The 20,398-nt window shown below is 38.0% G+C and overlaps 1 protein-coding gene across 1 annotated transcript in view; it reads left to right on the top strand.

Moving 5' to 3' along the window:
* The window catches only part of LOC126416709 (protein halfway), a 96,842-nt gene that overhangs the window by 34,153 nt on the left and 42,291 nt on the right, over positions 1-20,398 (top strand). Inside the window, exons 2-6 of the mRNA XM_050084524.1 lie at positions 4,681-4,903; positions 5,040-5,345; positions 5,506-5,675; positions 13,008-13,175; positions 14,775-14,933. Of these exons, the coding sequence (XP_049940481.1) occupies positions 4,681-4,903; positions 5,040-5,345; positions 5,506-5,675; positions 13,008-13,175; positions 14,775-14,933 (1,026 nt within the window). The remainder of the gene's footprint in view (positions 1-4,680; positions 4,904-5,039; positions 5,346-5,505; positions 5,676-13,007; positions 13,176-14,774; positions 14,934-20,398) is intronic.

Here is a 20,398-nt window from a genome sequence, read left to right as displayed (position 1 = left end):
ACAACAACATTAGCTGGTCAGCTATAGAGGAAGGCAGTATCTGGTTAGAAAATCAGTAAAATAAACAGCTGCCGCAACTCCAGGGAACAGCAAAATATGACTGGAAACTGTCTCAGACCATGAGTTCTAGCGATCAAGTGCGTGCCTTGAACCGCGAAGATCACACTATTAAATCCCGGTCGAACCGCAATTTTTTCAGCCTGCTTTATAATCTAACATTTTCCTCACAGTGATGTGGTGATTCACCAGAAAATAAATTTGGTTTGGATTCCATGTTAAACTGTAGATCCCGTTTCCCTGGTTGGATAACTGAGATAGGTTAGGAACATGCTAGTTGCAGAAATGTCATCTGATTGAAATGCTCAGTACCAGGTCACTGGGCCAAACAAAATTATTTTTTAGCAGAATATATATATCTGTGTATATTTTTTCTTCTATACATTTTACAAATGAAGGTCCCACCAGAATGACTTTTAAGATTTAGGATACGGTTTTCACTTTTAGATACACACATTCACCAGAAAGGTTTGTGTGTATTATTTACGAGTTGTCTGGCCATAAATATTTAGTGCTTCCCATGGAAAGCCAGAGCAGGTCACTAGGAATATATAATGTTGTGATTATGTGACCAAGTACTTTTTCCTCTGATGGTCTTGCAAAAATTGAGAAAAATAAAAATGCGACAGGCTGTAATATGACATGGAGGCTGTCAACAACTATTCAGTTCAGTCTGTAGATTCTTAGCATTTTTAAATTGTTAATGTGTCTATGCTCCATTGTTGTTGTTGTTGTTGTTGTTGTGGTCTTCAGTCCTGAGACTGGTTTGATGCAGCTCTCCATGCTAATCTATCCTGTCCTAGCTCCTTCATCTCCCAGTACCTACTGCAACCTACATCCTTCAGAATCTGCTTAGTATATTCATCTCTTGGGTCTCCCTCTACGACTTTTACCCTTCACGCTGCCCTCCAATGCCAAATTTGTGATCCCTTGATGCCTCAGGACATGTCCTACCAGCCGATCCCTTCTTCTAGTCAAGTTGTGCCACAAACTTCTCTTCTCCCCAATCCTATTCAATACCTCCTCATTAGTTACGTGATCTACCCACCTAATCTTCAACATTCTTCTGTAGCACCACATTTCAAAAGCTTCTATTCTCTTCTTGTCCAAAATATTTACTGTCCATGTTTCACTTCCATACATGGCTACACTACATACAAATACTTTCAGAAATGACTTCCTGACACTTAAATCTATACTCGATGTTAACAAATCTCTCTTCTTCAGAAACGCTTTCCTTGCCATTGCCAGTCTACATTTTATATCCTCTCTACTTCGGCCATCATCAGTTATTTTGCTCCCCAAATAGCAAAACTCCTTTACCACTTTAAGTGTCTCATTTCCTAATCTAATTCCCTCAGCATCACCCGACTTAACTCGACTACATTCCATTAGCCTTGTTTTGCTTTGGTTGATGTTCGTCTTATATCTTCCTTTCAAGACACTGTCCATTCCATTCAATTGTTCTTCCAAGTCCTTTGCTGTCTCTGACAGAATTACAATGTCATCGGCAAACCTCAAAGTTTTTATTTCTTCTCCCTGGATTTTAATACCTACTCCAAATTTTTCTTTTGTTTCCTTTACTGCTTGCTCAATATACAGATTGAATAACATCGGGGAAAGGCTACAACCCTGTCTCACTCCCATCCCACCAACTGCTTCCCTTTCATGCCCCTCGACTCTTATAACTGCCATCTGGTTTCTGTACAAATTGTAAATAGCCTTTCGCTCCCTGTATTTTACCCCTGCCACCTTTAGAATTTGAAAGAGAGTATTCCTGTCAACATTGTCAAAAGCTTTCTCCAAGTCTACAAATGCTAGAAACGTAGGTTTGCCTTTCCTTAATCTTTCTTCTAAGATAAGTCTTAAGGTCAGTATTGCCTACGTGTTCCAAGATTTCTACGGAATCTGAAGTGATCTTCCCCGAGGTCGGCTTCTATCAGTTTTTCCATTCGCCTGTAAATAATTCGTGTTAGCATTTTGCAGCTGTGACTTATTAAACTGATAGTTCGGTAATTTTCACATCTGTCAACACCTGCTTTCTTTGGGATTGGAATTATTATATTCTTCTTGAAGTCTGAGGGTATTTCGCCTGTCTCGTACATATTGCTCACCAGATGGAAGAATTTTGTCAGGACTGGCTCTCCCAAGGCCATCAGTAGTTCTAATGGAATGTTGTCTACTCCCGGGGCCTTGTTTCGACTCAGGTCTTTCAGTGCTCTGTCAAACTCTTCACGCAGTGTCGTATCTTCCATTTCATCTTCATCTACATCCTATTCCATTTCCATAATATTGTCCGCAAGTGCATCACCCTTGTATAGACCCTCTATATACTCCTTCCACCTTTCTGCTTTCCCCTATTTGCTTAGAACTGGGTTTCCATCCGAGGTCTTGATATTCATACAAGTGGCTCTCTTTTTTCCAAAGGTCTCTCTAATTTTCCTGTAGGCTGTATCTATCTTACCCCTAGTGAGATAAGCCTCCGCATCCTTACATTTGTCCTCTAGCCATGCCTGCTTAGCCTTTTTGCACTTCCTGTCGATCTCATTTTCGAGACGTTTGTATTCCTTTTTGCCTGCTTCATTTACTGCATTTTTATATTTTCTACTTTCATCAATTAAATTCAATATTTCTTCTGTTATCCAAGGATTTCTACTAGCCCTCGTCATTTTACGTACTTGATTCTCTGCTGCCTTCACTACTTCATCCCTCAGAGCTACCCATTCGTCTTCTACTGTATTTCTTTCCCCCATTCCTGTCAATTGTTCCTTTATGCTCTCCCTGAAACTCTGTACAACCTCTGGTTTAGTCAGTTTATCCAGGTCCCATCACCTTAAATTCCCACCTTTTTGCAGTTTCTTCAGTTTTAATCTACAGTTCATAACCAATAGATTGTGGTCAGAGTCCACATCTGCCCCTGGAAATGCCCTACAATTTAAAACCTGGTTCCTAAATCTCTGTCTTACCATTATATAATCTGTCTGATACCTTTTAGTATCTCCAGGATTCTTCCATGTATACAACCTTCTTTTATGATTCTTGAACCAAGTGTTAGCTATGATTAAGTTATGCTCTGTGCAAAATTCTAACAGACGGCTTCCTCTTTCATTTCTTAGCCCCAATCCATATTCACCTACTATGTTTGCTTCTCTCCCTTTTCCTACTGTCGAATTCTAGTCTCCCATGACTATTAAATTTTCGTCTCCCTCCACTATCTGAATAATTTCTTTTATCTCATCATACATTTCTTCAATTTCTTCGTCATCTGCAGAGCTAGTTGGCATATAAACTTGTACCACTGTAGTAGGCGTGGGCTTCGTGTCTATCTTGGCCACTATAATATGTTCACTATGCTGTTTCTAGTAGCTTACCCACACTCCTATTTTTTTTTTATTCATTATTAAACCTACTCCTGCATTACCCCTATTTGATTTTGTATTTGTAACCCTGTTTTCACCTGACCAGAAGTCTTGTTCCTCCTGCCACCGAACTTCACTAACTCCCACTATATCTAACTTTAACCTATCTATTTCCCTTTTTAAATTTTCTAACCTACCTGCCTGATTAAGGGATCTGACATTCCACGCTCCGATCCGTAGAATGCCAGTTTTCTTTCTCCTGATAACGATGTCCTCTTGAGTAGTCCCCGCCCGGAGATCCGAATGGGGGACTATTTTACCTCCGGAATATTTTACCCAAGAGGACGCCATCATCATTTAACCATACAGTAAAGCTGCATGCCCTCAGGAAAAATTACGACTGTAGTTTCCCCTTGCTTTCAGCCGTTCGCAGTACCACAACAGCAAGGCTGTTTTGGTTAATGTTACAAGGCCAGATCAGTCAATCATCCAGACTGTTGCCCCTGCAACTACTGAAAAGGCTGCTGCCCCTCTTCAGGAACCACATGTTTGTCTGGCCTCTCAACAGATACCCCTCCGTTGTGGTTGCACCTACGGTACGGCTATCTGTATTGTTGAGGCACGCAAGCCTCCCCACCAACGGCAAGGTCCATGGTTCATGGGGGGTGGTTATGCTCCATAAAAGAGGGAATTTAAAATGTTAATGGTGATTTTGCTGTGGTAAATTACACAGTTGTAGTTTGAGACAGAAAGTTCATTTCATGACTGTGAAAGTGACTAAAAAAAAAAAAAAAGACTTGGTTTCATATCACATTGTACCAATTGAGTAACAATAAAATGACGAATTTTCTTCCATGTTTCTGGAACGTGTGTTCACAGCATTTTAATTAGTGGTTTATGAAAGCATGTTGCATATTTACTGTGTACGTTATCATGTGTTGGGATGCATGGATGAATACTTACGCTTGAATAGCATTTACTGTTTTTGAAATGCATTTTAGTGTCGGTTTATGTTGTAAGCTATTGTCATTGATTAAATTGTAATCTCTGTTCGCAGGGTACTAACATAAATTTGTAGTTCATATTTCAAATATTTCAATAGAAACCACCACTATCTCGTAGACTTTTACATACTGTTACTTATTTGATGAGTCAACATGCAATTTACTTTTTCTGTGTCACTGCAGAACATTATCTTGTTACATATCATAGTCTTTTTTTAAAATTTTTGCCACATTGTACATAAAATTTTGTGCAATTTCAGATGCAGGGTGGTGTGCCAGTTGCTAGACTGCCGCTATGCTGCCTGCTGCTGATGTTCCTACCAGCTCTGTGGAATGCAGCAGGCACTGAAGTGGAGAGTTGCTTGCACGTGAACACCACCCTGTGTGTGGAGAACTGCTGCGCATTGACTAACTACACTACTTTGCTCTGTTGCCACCTAGACAGTGATTTCCACCTGAAGGAAGCTGTTGCACAAATAGCCCGTAAGTCTAAATTTATAATATATGTATTCCATTTTATTTTTCTTCATGTTTTCTTTCATTGGTACTGGATTACATTATACAGCTACAGCAGTATTCACCTGCTCTTTGTAACTAATTTTTTTTCTCTTTTTAACAGCCAAAAATGCAAATATTCGTTCTCTATATGTATATAATGCTAGTTATGATACAGTGGATGTAAGCATAACAAAAATATTTAATTTTGACGTCCTAAGCATCACTGGTGGGAAACTGAAGCGTATCAGTGGTGAGCTGCACAACACGACTGTATGTCTAAACTTCTCAGGCAATTCTATTTCTGAAATAGATGACAACACATTTGCGTCATTGAATCAGGTCAAAATATTAGATCTATCGAGGAATAATCTTTCAAGCTTACCAAAAAGCCTCATGTCCATCAGGAACCTTACATTAGATATCTCAGGTAAGTAGTATGTGTCTGGTAACTAAAAACAGTTATAACCTTAATGAAACAACAGGAAACTGTAATGGTACATGAAAAAACAATATTTGATCATAGACGCTAGAAGTTTCTATGTGCAGCTCTGAAACAACTTCACTAATTGTTTTACTTTTTATTTCAGGAAATTTCAAATTGTGGTGCACAGACGTGAAGAGCCTGCTGGCTCCAAATCGGAGTGATCCTGTTGACTTCAGAAATCCTAATGACACATACTGTTTAGCAAATAAGACATTCCACTGGTTTAATTCAACTGATAAATATTCACTGAAAGCACTGGAAGAATCTATCAAGGTAAGTCTCTCTCTCTCTCTCTCTCTCTCTCTCTCTCTCACCCCTCTCTCTCTCCCCCCCCCCTCCCTCCACTACTCCACTACAAAAAAATATAAAATTACAAGGACACTTCAGTTAGCGTGTATGGAAGTTCCCCAATCAAACTGTAATTGTTGGTGGAACATTAATCATCCAACAATCCTTTGGGAAAATAACAGTTTTATTAGTGGTGGGCATGATAAAACATCCTGTGAAACATTACTAAATGCTGCTCATGAAAACTATCTAGAACAGATAGTTCAGTATTCCACGCATGATGGAAATATATTGTATATAATGGCAACAAATAGACCCCTTTGAGGATGTCCATGTCGAAACTAGTATCAGTGACCATGATGCGGTTGTAGCAACAGTGATTACTAAACTACAAAGGACAACTAAAACAAGACAAAAGATGTATATGCTCAGTAAACTAGATAAGAAGTCAGTTGTGTCATATCTCAGTGAGAAGTCGAAACTTTCAGCGCAGGGCAGGAGCATGTGAAGGAACTATTGCCTGTTTAAAAGAATGGTTGACCTTGTGCTGGATAGATATGAACCCGGTAGAACAGTTCATAATGAGAGGAACCCTCCATGCTATACAACCACTGTAAAGAAACTTCTAAAGAAGTGAAAAATAAATTGTAGGACTATAGATAGAGAGATGCTGAATGAAACACTTTTACAAGGGAATGATACATGAAGTCTTCAATGACTACCTTAGCAGAATTTTGTCAAATGATCTTTTACAAAACCGAAAGAAATTCTAGTCATATGTAAAGGAACTGAGTGGCACCAAAGATAATGTCCAGTCCCTAGCAAATGAGACAGTAACTGAAATTGAGGGTAACCAAGCAAAATCTGAAATGCTTAACTCTGTTTTCAAGTATTCCTTTACTAACGAAAACCCAGGAGAATTGCCCCAATTTAATCTTCATACCACTGAAGGGGTGAGTGAAATCAGTATTAATGTCAGTGATGTTGAGAAACAGCTGAAATTGTTAAAATTGAATAAAGCTCCCGGGCATGATTGAATCCCTATCAGATTCTATACTGAACGTGCAGCTGAACTAGACCCTCTTCTAACTATAATCTGTTGTAGATCCCTCGAACAAAAAACTGTGCCCAGTAGTTGGAAGAAAGCACAGGTCACACCCATCTACAAGAATGGTAGTAGAAGTGACCCACAAAAATACCATCCGGTATACTTGACACTGATTCGTAGTGGAATCTTAGAATATATTCTGAGCTCAAACATAATAAGGTATCTTGAACATAATGACCTCCTCCATGCCAACCAGCATGGATTATGTAAACATTGATCATGTGAAACCCAAATTGTACTTTTGTCACATGACATACTGAAAGCTTTGGATCAAGGCAGTCACGTATATGCAATATCTCGTGATTCATGAAAAGCATTTGACTCAGTACCACAAGTATGCTTATTTTCAAATGTATGATCATATGGGGTTTTGAGTGAAATTTGTGACTGGATTGAGGGCTTTTTGGTAGGGAGGGTGCAGAATGTTATCTTGGATGGAGATTCATCGTTAGGTGTAGTAGCAACTTCGGGTATGCCTCAAGGAAGTGTGGTGGGACCCTTGCTGTTCACTTTGTATATTAATGACCTTGAAGAAAATATTAATAGTATCCGCAGACTTTTTGCAGATAATGCAGTTATGTGTAATGAAGTACTGTCTGAAAGAAGCTGCATTAATATTCAGTCACATTTTGATAAGATTTCAAAGTGCTGTACAGATTAGCAGCTTGCTTTAAATGTCCAAAAATGTAAAATTTTGTACTTCACAAAATGAAAAAAATGTAGTGTCCTATGAGTGTAATATCAGTGAGTTGGCCAACTGGTACAAAACCTGGATGTAACACTTTGTAAGGACATGAAATGGGATGATCACGTAGGCTCAGTTGTGAGTAGACTTCAGTTTATTGTTAGAATATTGGGGAAGTGCAGTCAGTCTAAAAAGAGATTGCTGACAAATCACTTGTGTGACCCATTCTAGCATATTGTTCAATTGTGTGGAATCCATACCAAATAGGACTGTCAGAGGATACTGCATGCATACAGAGAAGGGCAGCACAGATGGTGACATGTTTGTTTGACCTGTGGGAAAGTGTTACAGAATCACTGAAGAAACTGAACTGGCATACTCATGAAGATGGATGTGAACTATCCCAAGAAAGTTTACTGACAGAATTTCAAGAACTGGCTTTAAATGATGGCTCTAGGAATATACTACAATCTCCTAAGTGTCACTCAAATAGATATCGTAAGGGCAAAATTAGAATAATTACAGCTTGCACAGAGGCATTCAAACAGTCATTCTTCCCACTTCTTATGGAAATGGAATGGGAAGAAACCTTAATAAGTGGCACAATGGAACATATTCTCTGCCATGCACCCAACAGTGATTCGCAGACTGTAGATGTTGATGTAGAGGTAGATGTAGAAGACAGCATGGCTGGTCAATTCTTACTTTCAAGAGTCAAAATTGCAATGTTGGCAGTAGACACAGTAAAAATAACAAAAATCTTTTCCAAGGTTTTGGAACCATTAGTTCTTTCATCAGAGAGGAAGGGAGATAAGGCTTGGAAGGTTGGGAATGAGGGCCAAGTAACTCATATGCCAGGATGAGAGGGACTCACTTGATATGAGGACAAGGGGAGATGAATATGACTGGAATTCAAAATTGCTTCTGAAAGAATATGTGGAGACACCCATGATGATACAAAGAAAATTTTTATGAATGTCTTTCAGAATTCATGAAGACAACGAATCCAGTATTGGGAACATAGAAGGGTGATGAACCTATTGGAGAAATAATATGCTGTCAAATTAATATAGTATATTGTAATAAGAAAATAAAAAATAAAAAAAAGACCTAAGATGAAATAAATATGTTTGAAGAAATAAATTCTGAACCACAGAAAAGTATGAATGCACAGAGAAAGTGTGTAGTGGGCCTTTGTGCATAAAAATAATCTTATGGTGTGATGTAAAGAAACAAACTGCATATAGTGACTCAGGAATCTTGAGTTAATCTCAAAATGTGATAATATTGAGAGGTTGAAGTAGCAGTGAAGAGAAGTGAGAGATAACAACATTTTCAAAATTATTTTAGTTCGCAGAAAAATTGTAATAGGTTAAGAATAGACAGCTTTTAGGGTCACTACCTGGTTATTAAAAAGAGAACAGCATCTTCAGCCATCTGATTATGGCTTACGCAGGAGGCAATTTCTCATTGTCACAAGGAATTGCTAAAAGGTTACTATCAGTTAGACAAGAACAACTGAAATGTATTTTGTAAGGACTGATCAAAATTTCACTTTCAACCAAAAATATTGGTTTTGGCCATAAATCAGCCAGATCTTCAGCTCATTCTAAACCAGTTTTTGTGAACTCACAGATGAAGTTAGGTCACGTTCGGAATGGATTCAGTCAACAATAGTGCTTGACTTCTAATAGTGAGGTGCCATTTAACTGTTAGGAGAGTCTTTCCTCATGTGTAAAAAGTGTGAGTGACTTGTTGTTAATCACAATATAATGTAATCGTATCTGATAGTGGTAATCTTATACTGAGTTAGTAACAATTTGACTTGGTATTGTACTTAATAGAATGGGTTGTCATGTTATTCTTACATAGAAAGGTTTTATTAATGAGTTTCTTCGAAAGCAAGGGGTTTTTTCCTTTAATAATCAAGGTGAATTTAGACAACATGGTCATGTGGTTCCGGTTCAGTTTGCATAACTTTTCGACAACAATTCCACTTTTAGTCACAACTGTGATGTTATTTTTTGAACTAGATTCCGCAGCACTCTTTGAAGTTGATTTACTGACTGTAACTTATGTACACTAGTAATTAGGAATGACAAACAGAAGATATATCAAGTTGTTTGTCGATTGCAAAAATGGAAATGAAGATGGCTGTATGAAACTAACGGTCCCAAGAAAGGTGTTTTAAAGGCTACTTGTGGAAGCAAACAAATTATTAGTTTGTCTGTATTTTGTATTATGGTGTGATATGCCATTAGTCATGTCCAGGCTATAGCATTTTGTAGCATATACTTGGCGGTTTTGTAGTACACGTAAAGAATATTTTACCTACTAGTAGATAAGCAGCGTTGTAACGTTTTTAATATGATGTGGAATTTTTTGTGGTAGTTACATCTAGTTCAGTTTACTTATTCTGTAATTTACTTTAATTTTTTTGGTTATAAAATGTCACAACAGAGAGAGAAGAATCCAATTTGGACATACTTTAATAAAAGTACCACTGATTTATCTATAGCCATTTGCACGGTTTGCAACAAAACACTTTTGTCGGGCAGCTGTGAACCAAAAAGGCAAAGACTGCATGAACTGAAGCAACGTTTACCAAAATTTCATGACTCGAAATATAAATGGGTTTTAAAATGTCAGTCAGAATTGGATGATTGAAAAATGAAAACAAATCAAAGTGGATGGATTCCATATTCTTCTTGTGTCATCTACACAAGTGAAATAGACTCAAATCATTGGTAAACCATATAGCAATTGTAGAGTGAAATTTTCACTCTACAGCGGAGTGTGCGCTGATATGAAACTTCCTGGCAGATTAAAACTGTGTGCCGGACCGAGACTCAGAGGTCCCAAGTTCGAGTCTCGGTCCGGCACACAGTTTTAATCTGCCAGGAAGTTTCATATAGTAATTGTGTTAAAAACAAATGCACAAAGTTCCAGCAGCAGAAGTAAAACAGGTTCATTAAAATAAATGTAAAATAGTTAAGCTTAAGAGCTACAACATACCTTTGTGACTGAGCCAATTAAAACAGAGTGACATTTCTAAAAATATATTATACGTGCGATGAGTGGCAAACAGTTAACTGTCAATTTTCACATTGTACATAGTACATGTTAGAGAAGTCAACCACCAGAGTGATGACATGTAGGGGATTGAACACACCTATATACAAAGTGGGAGCTCTGTTGTACACACAATTTGTCATAAATTCTGCAGCAGGTAAAGAGCAAGTATGCATTAATCCTTATAAAACCACTTAAAATGATTAACAGAAGACAGTAAACCATGGGCCAAGTGTTAAATAAGCAGACATTTAAAAATCACATCATTACTATGTAAAGGTATAAACAAAGGGAGGTAAGCTGTTCAAATTTTATCATCATTTTATAGTAGCGCCATGGGCCACGAGAACAGCAGTGATACATTAAGTTCCTGCAGATGAGGCTGGCCGCTTTACATATGTTAGCAAGAAAGACAAGTGAGTGAGCTACAGTCGAGCTTCGATAGTAAGAAGTGGATGCTGCCGAGTCGAAGCTGTGCGAGAGGCCCCAGCGCATGTTTACAAGTTGATTTTCTGTATGGAAACGTGCCTGTAACGTATCTAGATGCTAAGCCAAACTTGGTATTTGGGAAATAATAAACCTTGGTAGACATTTAAAAAGTCAGCATGTGACAGTTACACATTAAAAATAAGTATTAGTTCGTGGTTATACCGAGAAGACATTGTCTAGAATGTAAAAAATTAATGGTACAAATCACACTGAAAGACAGATTATTTTTTGATTGTATAGCTTCTCTGTTAAATGATTTACTTTGATCTACATCATGTCCAGCTCTTGTTTTATCTGACTACTCATTTGATGCTGACTTGCTCACAGGTTTTAAAGTAATTTTATTGTATCTTTTCTATCCAACATGTACTAACACATTTATATAACATAGATTTTTTACAATCTGACAATGTCTCCTCTGTATAACCATGAACTACTACTTATTTTTAATGTGTAACTGTCACTTGCTGACTTTTTAGATGCCAACCAAGGTTTTTAGTTTCCATGCACCAAGTTTTACTTAGCACCTAGACATGCTACAGGAATGTTTGCACACAGTAAAGCAGCTTGTAAACACTTGCTGGGACCCCTCGCACGTCCTCAACTTGGTGTTATCCACTTCCTGCTATCGAAGCTGGACTGCAGCTCACTCACTTGTGTTTCCTGCTAATGCGCATCCAGCGGCTGGCCTCATCTCCAAGATATTAAACAGTGCAATGTATTACTGCTGTTCCAGTAGCCGATGTTGCCACCATAAAATGATGATAACATTTAAACAGTATACCTTCCTTTTTTTCTCCCTTCACGTAGTAATGATGTTATTTTTATGTGTCTGTCTGCTTAACACTTGGTCCATGGTTTACTGTCTTCTGTTAATCATTTTAAGTGGTTTTATAAGATTTAATGTGTATTTGCACATTACCTGTTGCAGAATCAGGTTTGTATGTACGCTAGAGCTCCCACTTTGTACATAGGTGTGTTCAGTGCTCTTCATGTCATCAGTTTGGTGGCTGACTTTTCTCGCATGTGCTATGTACAAAATGAAATTTGAAAGTTAACTGTTTGCCACTCGTCACGCGTGTCATACATTTTCAGAGATGGTACTCTGTTTTATTGACCCTGTAGGAAAGGTATGTTGTGGCTCTTAAGCTTAACTACTTTACATCTGTTTTAAAAAAAATCTGTTTCATATTTCCTGTTCAATTTTTGTACATTTGCTTTTAAAACACTTGCTTTATGTATTATTTTTTGCGAATCCCTTGTAGGACACTAGTGCCCGATTGTTATTTTTCTGTTGGCCTACAATGACTTGAGCCTGTTTCACTTCTGAAGATGACAGTTTAAACTTAAGAAACTGGTAAAGTGAACCAAATAAAGGTTTTCTTGTGCAGCTGACACATGACTTATTATCTTCGTTGAAGTATTCTGCAACTGCTGAGCTACAGCTATGAACAAAATTATACAGTCTCTTAATAGGGGAAAGGCCAAATTACCTATTAAATTTTATGTAAGCGTTGCTGGAGCTAAAAAGTATTCTGAATTATATAAAAATGCCAATGTCATTACTGTTTTCAAGAAGAGATATTTGACACAAGCTTTGGGCGTACCAGTTTACCTTGGTAAGTGTCAGTATCAGACAGTACTTGTCTCCTGTCAGTCAAAGTTCTAACAACATTCAGAATCTACAAAGGACGATGACAGCTCAATATCGGTAAGTATAACTTCTTATGGATTGATATATTGTGCACAAGATGTCCTATAGCCCCCATCCCTCTATCGAACTAGTAGATATGAGAACAGAAGAAGTTGTTTTTTAATGTTATGTGGTGAAACTGATGATTGATTGGAAGAGGGAATAATGATGTCCCAGATGTACACATGAAACTTGATGAAATATTGTATCTTGTCAGGAAAACTTCAAGAATAACATAAATAAATATTATGATTTTTCTTTTCCCAATAGGCGGAGCAGACATGTCCACCAGTATGCAAATGTGATGCTGCAAGGACTATGTTCATCGGAAGAGAACCATCATTCAGTGTGATGGCTGATTGCTCCAGTAGCAATTTAACTAGCCTACCTCCAAACTTACCACAGAATACATATTATCTGAATGTTTCTAACAACAATGTAAGTAACAGGTAACATTGTTCTTATTAAGATTGTATGGTTTAAATTAGACTGTTTTTGCTACAAGTTTCTTTTATTGAATAATCAAATACTCTTTCTTGACTTACATTGGTTATTGTAGTTATCCTGAAGTATTTTTACCTGTGGTAATATTATTGTTTATTGTGTTTTCTTTCAAACTAATATTTCTTTTTCGTAATCCTTATTACTATTCCATTACTGACACAATAGATGTGTTTTGGGTTACAGATGCCTATTACATTATAGCCTTCTTTACTGGTGAGTTGGTGCCAGGTTCTATAAAAAGCCATTCTCTGCCCTTTCAAAGTTTCTCTACTGTTCCATTTGTTGCACTTAAATGAACTTACATTGTTTACGTTTCTTTTTTGCACTTTTATTGGTGGAAATACAGATCTTCCCCATTGGATAATGGACTAGAGCCATTTGTAAGGAACCTACAAACTTATGAATGCAAGTTAAGTAGAGGTTATTTTTTGCGATTAAGACAGACAGGCTTATATTCATGTGCTTCTCTCTTTTAGTAGCTTCTACATCTCCCATTCTCCTCTTTCTACAGTCTACACCCCCCCCCCCCTCTCTTTCTCCAAAAGTATAATTACTACACCATATTGTCCACTGACAGTAACAAATTCACTGCACAATCAGCTACCAATCAGTTTTCCCCATCTCACTAACAATTTGAACAACTCTACCACATACATTGACGGGGTGTGACTACGTCTGATCCTGCTGTGAGATAACAGATATAATACTTTAACACTTATCCTCACCTCCAAAATGACATCTTGATGTTCATTACATCCACTCAGTATTCTGCTCTAGCACAATGTCACTTCTACTCCCAGGAGCGCATCTTGTAGTTCATTAACTGTGGTTAAACCAAGAGCAGGATGTGACCTATACACTCTCCCACCCACCACCTCCTGTTGCAGGCTAGTGAGCTATTCAAAGGCCACTGCGAAATCTTTGCAATCTTGACCCATCAGTACATACTGTACACAACACTACTTTCAATCCTTGTGATTTTTTTTTTTTTTTTGGTGTGAAATGCTACTTTTAGCTCTTGTGATTTCAACTGTTCAATTTTATGTAACTTGTTTTTGTACTGAGAGTTTTTTTTGTTATGTATGTGGTAATAACATTACATTTCCATGCCATGGTGGAATTCCATTTTTCCCATAATAGCATATATTCTGTGGACATGGTCTAAATTTTGACGATAAATACTGTCACCTGTTTTGGAAATATTAATATTAACTTCAGCAACTTGAGTTTCCTGTTTTGCAATTTATCTCTGACATTTTATGTTGAAGATATTGCATATGTACTGACAGTTTTCCTTGTATAGCATTTTCTGCTGCCTTAATTCTGTACTATTTAAGTCATGAGTTTGTAATATATTTTAATGATTGGAACATACTGTCGTAGAAGATTATGTGTATGATTCTAATGTAATTATGCTGACCAGGCTATATTGGCTGGAAATACATGTTATCTTTCATCTGCATCTAGATGATTAATTTGCAGTTTGCAATTAACTGCCTGGCAGAGGGTGTACATTGTTTTTCTCTATTGCAGATTACATCTTTAGCTGCACTGAGCACTGATCCTACTTATGAAGGAATACGTGAACTTGATGCAGATAACAATTTCATAACATCAATAAGTGAACTGGAAGGAACAAAATTCATCAGCAATTTTCATGTACTTAGTCTCCAGAATAATAGAATAGCATCAGTAAGTGAATATGTATCTCCATGTGCAAATGCATTCTTTTGATGTATAATGGATCTGTGTGGCACATCGTATCATATAAGAGAACATATTTGAAAAATCTGTAGGCACATAATTCTTAACATGCTTGTGAAGGCCAATGGTATCTCTCATTATACCTCCTTATCCACTTGCTCTTAGACATGTGAAATCCTTATCATGTGATATGTCCGATGAACATTGTTTAGTTCCAGCCACCTCATCCCAACCACTGCCAAATTAATGTAATCAAAGTACACAACAGACTTTCAGAGGATATTTAATCTGTCCACTGGTTTGTACATTGGTTCTGACATTTTTCTTATTGTGTGACCCATTTTCAGTAGCAGTTCAAACATACGGTAACTTTTTCTCAAGCTGAAAGTAGTGTATATAAAATGTTCAGTGATGAATAATTTATATTCTGTGCCGTGTAGATTGACTCAGAGCATCAATTTGACACTGAGTTCATGAAAATTGTATATTTTATTGGTACATGTCAGGTCTGTTGGAGTTATTTAAATGCTGCACTGTGAAAAAGTTCCATAAAATTTGATGACCAGTTAAATCAGTATATCTCCACCTGAATATGTTATGTCTAACAAAATTTTGTGCCAGATGAAGATACAAACCAGAACAACTGGGCCATATGAGCATGCCTCTAGGCTTGACATAAACTACCATTGTCACCATTGTTTCCACTTACAGATTCTGAACAGTACCGCGGTATCAGAAGTTCTTCCACAGTGTACATGGGAACAATATCATGAGAGGGAGAGGAGAGGACGGCAAAGTCAGCAGAATACCATGGTTTGTTCTACCACAAGGAATGTGTGTCAGTTGTTATGCAGTGCAAAGAAATATATATTTGTTGATACTCAGTAACTATGTACTCCTTGTGGAGGGTAAATCAGGGTCCTCCACTGACTCCATACCTCCAGTGGTGGCATTTCCACATATTGTATGGGTAGGGTTCCCATTCATACAGATTTTTCCAGATCTGTCTCAATTTTTAACAAAATTCAACAGAATGTCCGCAAATCCTCTTTTGAGTCTGTGGAATGTCCTGGATTTTCGTGGTATGTAGCATGTCTTTTTGTGTTTCTAAACTAATCACCTGTCTTTAAACATCAATTTTGAAGTTCTGAAATCTTTGGCATCATGCTTTGTTTGTGTCCTTGCATGGTGGCAAGGACACAGGAATTAAACAGTGGTTCCCAGTGACATCTGCAAGGGTTTATTGCACAAGCATAACAACAAGAAGACGGATGGTATTAAAATATAGAAAGCTCTTCCGGATGTGGTCTGGATCCAGCTTGGTGCTGTGGCTAGGATACAGCTGGTGCTTGGTGATGCCCAACAGGGTGCAGCAGGTGCTTGGTGATTGACAGAGTGGCAAGAGGATTGTGGTCAACAGGCATTGGCAGCAGCAGGGATATGGTGCTTGAGCAGGAGGTCCCCGGGGATGCAATGCTGCCAATGGAGTGATGATTTTGGCAAGCGTCAGTGACTGAGGGAAGAAATGGCATGACCAGTGGTGATGGCAAAGGACAGGGCAATACAGACAGGCTGACAAGACAGATGGTTAGATTCTGACTGTTGGACCGCAAGTGGCCAGTGTAATTGCCCAGAATGGGAGAACTGTCTGTCTGCTGGTGGTCTCCAGCAAGGGTGATGTTGCCGTGCAGTGATGGCACTGTCAGCAAGGATGGATGGCATCTAGGATGCGGCACTCAACCAGCAGGGCCCCGCGATGAGCGAGTGATGACATTGGTAGGCATCAGTGACTGATGGGAGTAACGGCGTGATCACTGGTGGCCACAAAGGACACAACGATACTGATGTATGGGTAAGACAGATGATGAGGCTCTGACTGGTGGGCCGCAAGAGGCCAATATAAATGCCCAGAGTGGAAGAACTGTCTGCCTGCTGGTGGCCTTGGTGTTGCTCGTAAAGGCAGATGGACTGACAGGTGCATAATTGCGTGACTGTGATCACAGTGCCACTATGAATGATGCATGCACAGATGTGTGTAGCCACATGATCCTGGATGAAGTTAATAGTTTCATGATCACTGCACCATTATTAAAGTGCACATGCAGCATAGCGGTAAACTGGTGCCTTGGATAATGAAACGCCTGTGGCACAGTCCCTAGGCAACCAGCAGGATGTGGGGAAAATGTTGGTGGTTGTAGGGTCCCAGTTAGGACCTGGCTACATTAATATTCAACTTCAGTGTGTTGTTCTATTGTGTCACAGTTTAATGTTTCAAGTGCTTTCAGCAGTGAGTTTGACTGACTTTATCTTAACGTTACCTGTGTTAATAATGGAAAAAAAGAAGTGGAAACTAAACAGCAACAAACAGCAAGAATTCCTGTTTGTTTGTTGTGCGAAATTTACCATTGGATACAGAGGACACCAACATAGTAACTCATATGAAATCAACAGAGATAAAGCTGTGCTTCAGGTAAACTCTTCAAGATCAAAACTGGATAACTACTTATTAGTGAAGGTAGGTTCAGATATGGATTAGCAATTTGTAGTGCAAGAATGCACACTTGTGCAATAATTAAATCAGTGTTGAAGAAGTTCTTGTGGTCATACATGAAAACCAAATCACCTTTCATTAACATGATATCACCCTTTGCTATGGAACAAATGATGGATTTGAAAGAAACGTAGTCTATGTCAGTGGTGATAGATTCTCCCTGCCACATGGGTATGAAGGTGGTTCCTTCAGGTTTACAAGCCAGATATCTTAATGTGAGTGTTGGAGTTGGTGACCTTTGGTGTTAAGTGCAGGGTTTTTGTGTTCGTGTGCTTTATATGTATTGTAAAATTTCATTCTTAAGAAAAAGTTTGTAACACTGCAATCTGGCAAAAGAAAAGGAAAGATGCAAAAAAATCAGAGTTTTAAATTGGAAGAAGAGAGTGAAAATAATGTAGTACATGTGGGATGCCCTCATATAGTGCAGAATACTGTCCAAATTGGCACAGACAGCTTACTCATTGATATACAGCTCATAATTGGTAAAACCTGTCCTTTCCATATTTACTCTGTATGAGTTGAAAAACGAAAATCAGCCTGTGAGTTTGCTGAAGTGGAGTATAAGAAAGATTTAGGTCGTAGTAAAAGTAGGTGGTTATCTCCCCTATCAGCTGTTGAAAGAGTAACTACATATCTCTTCCAAGCATTAAAATCCTATTTCCTGTCCCTTGACAAGTGCCCAATCACCCTGAACAATTTTTTTCCTTCATCATCTTTCAGTTCTTTTCAAGTCGATTAATCGATTTCTTGAACAATATTCTGGTCACTGAAAAAGAAATTGTAACTGTAATTGAAGTTGCAGACAAAATAATTTTGTTATACCAGAATTAGAAGCCAGAAACTTTGAAATATTTTTGACAGCAGTTTAACATGTTGGAAAGTGAGGGCAAGTGACACTTGATTAGTTTAATAGTATCACCACAGCTTTTATGATATCTGCTCTATGGATATACCAGTGAATGATGTGAACCATTTTTGGAACCTTTTCAGCCAATGAAGTGGCCCACTTCAAGAAAAATCATCAGCTGGATTAGCGTTCAAAAATATATAGTTTAATAAAATATAGTGTCATGAACTTCACTGAGATGACAGAAAACTGTTTGTCACGTGCTGTTTAGTATGTTAATATCATGAAGGTAAACTGCTAGATTGGAATATAAAATCAAATATTAATGTTAGTGAAAAAGGCAGGAAATTTGTACTCATTTTCACAAGAATGAGTTTGTCTAAAACTTATTAGAAGTTTGGTTGAATTTTCACTAGCTATTTCAGTTCTAATGCATCAATTGAAAAAGCATTTTCTGTAATTAAGCTTTGTGAACAAATGGAGGTAATTAATGATTTAAATTAAAAACAGTAAAAGCTCTGACAGTGATAATAGCCACATTTGTTAGCCTCCCTTGTATGGGCTTATGCAATTTGATACTTAATGAAAATAAACTTCTAGAGCAAATACACAGACTAAACAGTACTACACAAGTGACAGTAACAATGTGTCTGTGCCATCATCTTCCATATAATATGTGTGAAATTATTGTTTATATTTACATCCAAATTGTCTAGGTTTGTTCAATAAGTAATGCCCCATATTTTTTTTAAAAGCCTGTAGTATACATAGACAAACATCTTTCTTGGTGCTTCACATTTGATATTTGTTCTGTGCGCCTGTGAAGTTTAGAAGCATTCTGGCAGATGCCAGAGCCATAGTACAGCATCAAAATGGTGTCTACATATGACTCATGTTACAAGCAACATGCTGCTGTTGAATTATTGTATGCAGGAAAAGAAACCATGGTGAACATCCATAAACGCTTGTGTGCAGTGTACGGGGATGCTGCAGTTGATAGGAGTACAGTTGGGCGAAGTTTCAGCCTCAGGAAATGAAGAAACAGAGCTCCACGACCAGCCACTCGTGATGGGATGTCCTGTCACAGCCGCTGCTCCAGACATGCTGAATCGTGCGGATGCCATTATCCATTCTGACCAGCGCATCACAACTCAAAAATTGGCTCTGTAGTTGTCGGTCAGCATTGGAAATGTGCCTGCAATGATTGACATTCTCGAATATCCAAAGAGATACTCACGATTGGTTCCATGAATGCTCACAGTGGACCACAAGATTCAAAGAAAGGCCATTTCAACTGAATTGTTGGAGCATTTTGAGACTGACAGAGAGGCCTTTCTGTCATGGATTGTAACGGGAGACAAAATCTGGGTGCACCACTCTGTGCTGGAAAGAGCTTTTATCAGCAGGGAATACATGGTCTTCCACAATGTTGGTGTACAGCCATGGAGCGTGATGGAGACTGTGTAGAAAAATTCTGACTCTTAACAATAAATATGCTCTGAGAATAAAAATATGGGTCATTACTTACTGAGTGACCCTTGTACGTGCAATGCTACTGTTAACCTCTCATCAATGTGTGGTTGATTTCTGCTCATTTGTCCAGAGTTTTTGTATATTATTTTAAAAATGACCTGAATTTGGTGAAAAGTGATATGGGAGCTCATCCAGAGAGAGAACTGCTAGTACTGTTTGTAAATTGTAGGTGGAAACATCAGTGACAATGAAAGTTTGAGCTAGATCTGGAGGTGTGCTCAGCCTGCCTAAGGAAGCTGCTCAAGGGAAAAATAGGAAATCTGTGATTGTGTCCCATAATGGGAAAAATTTTCATCTTTCATGACAAATTTATTACATTGCAGATTGGGTGAGGTTGGTTTATGGGTCAGTTATTAATGTCCAGTTTTAATTCTGTTTTACTCTTGGATTTTTTCTTTTTTTTTGGGAAGGGGGAAGATATTTACTTGTTTTAATGATTAGATTTACTTTTGTAAATAACATAATTTTATTTCTGGATACAGCTGGTCATGAGAATTAAATAGTGTTCTTCCTTCTCAGTGA

This window comes from Schistocerca serialis, chromosome 1, assembly GCF_023864345.2.
Source record: "Schistocerca serialis cubense isolate TAMUIC-IGC-003099 chromosome 1, iqSchSeri2.2, whole genome shotgun sequence".
Taxonomy (NCBI): Eukaryota; Metazoa; Arthropoda; class Insecta; order Orthoptera; family Acrididae; genus Schistocerca; species Schistocerca serialis.
This window is presented reverse-complemented; position numbering and strand designations above follow the sequence as displayed.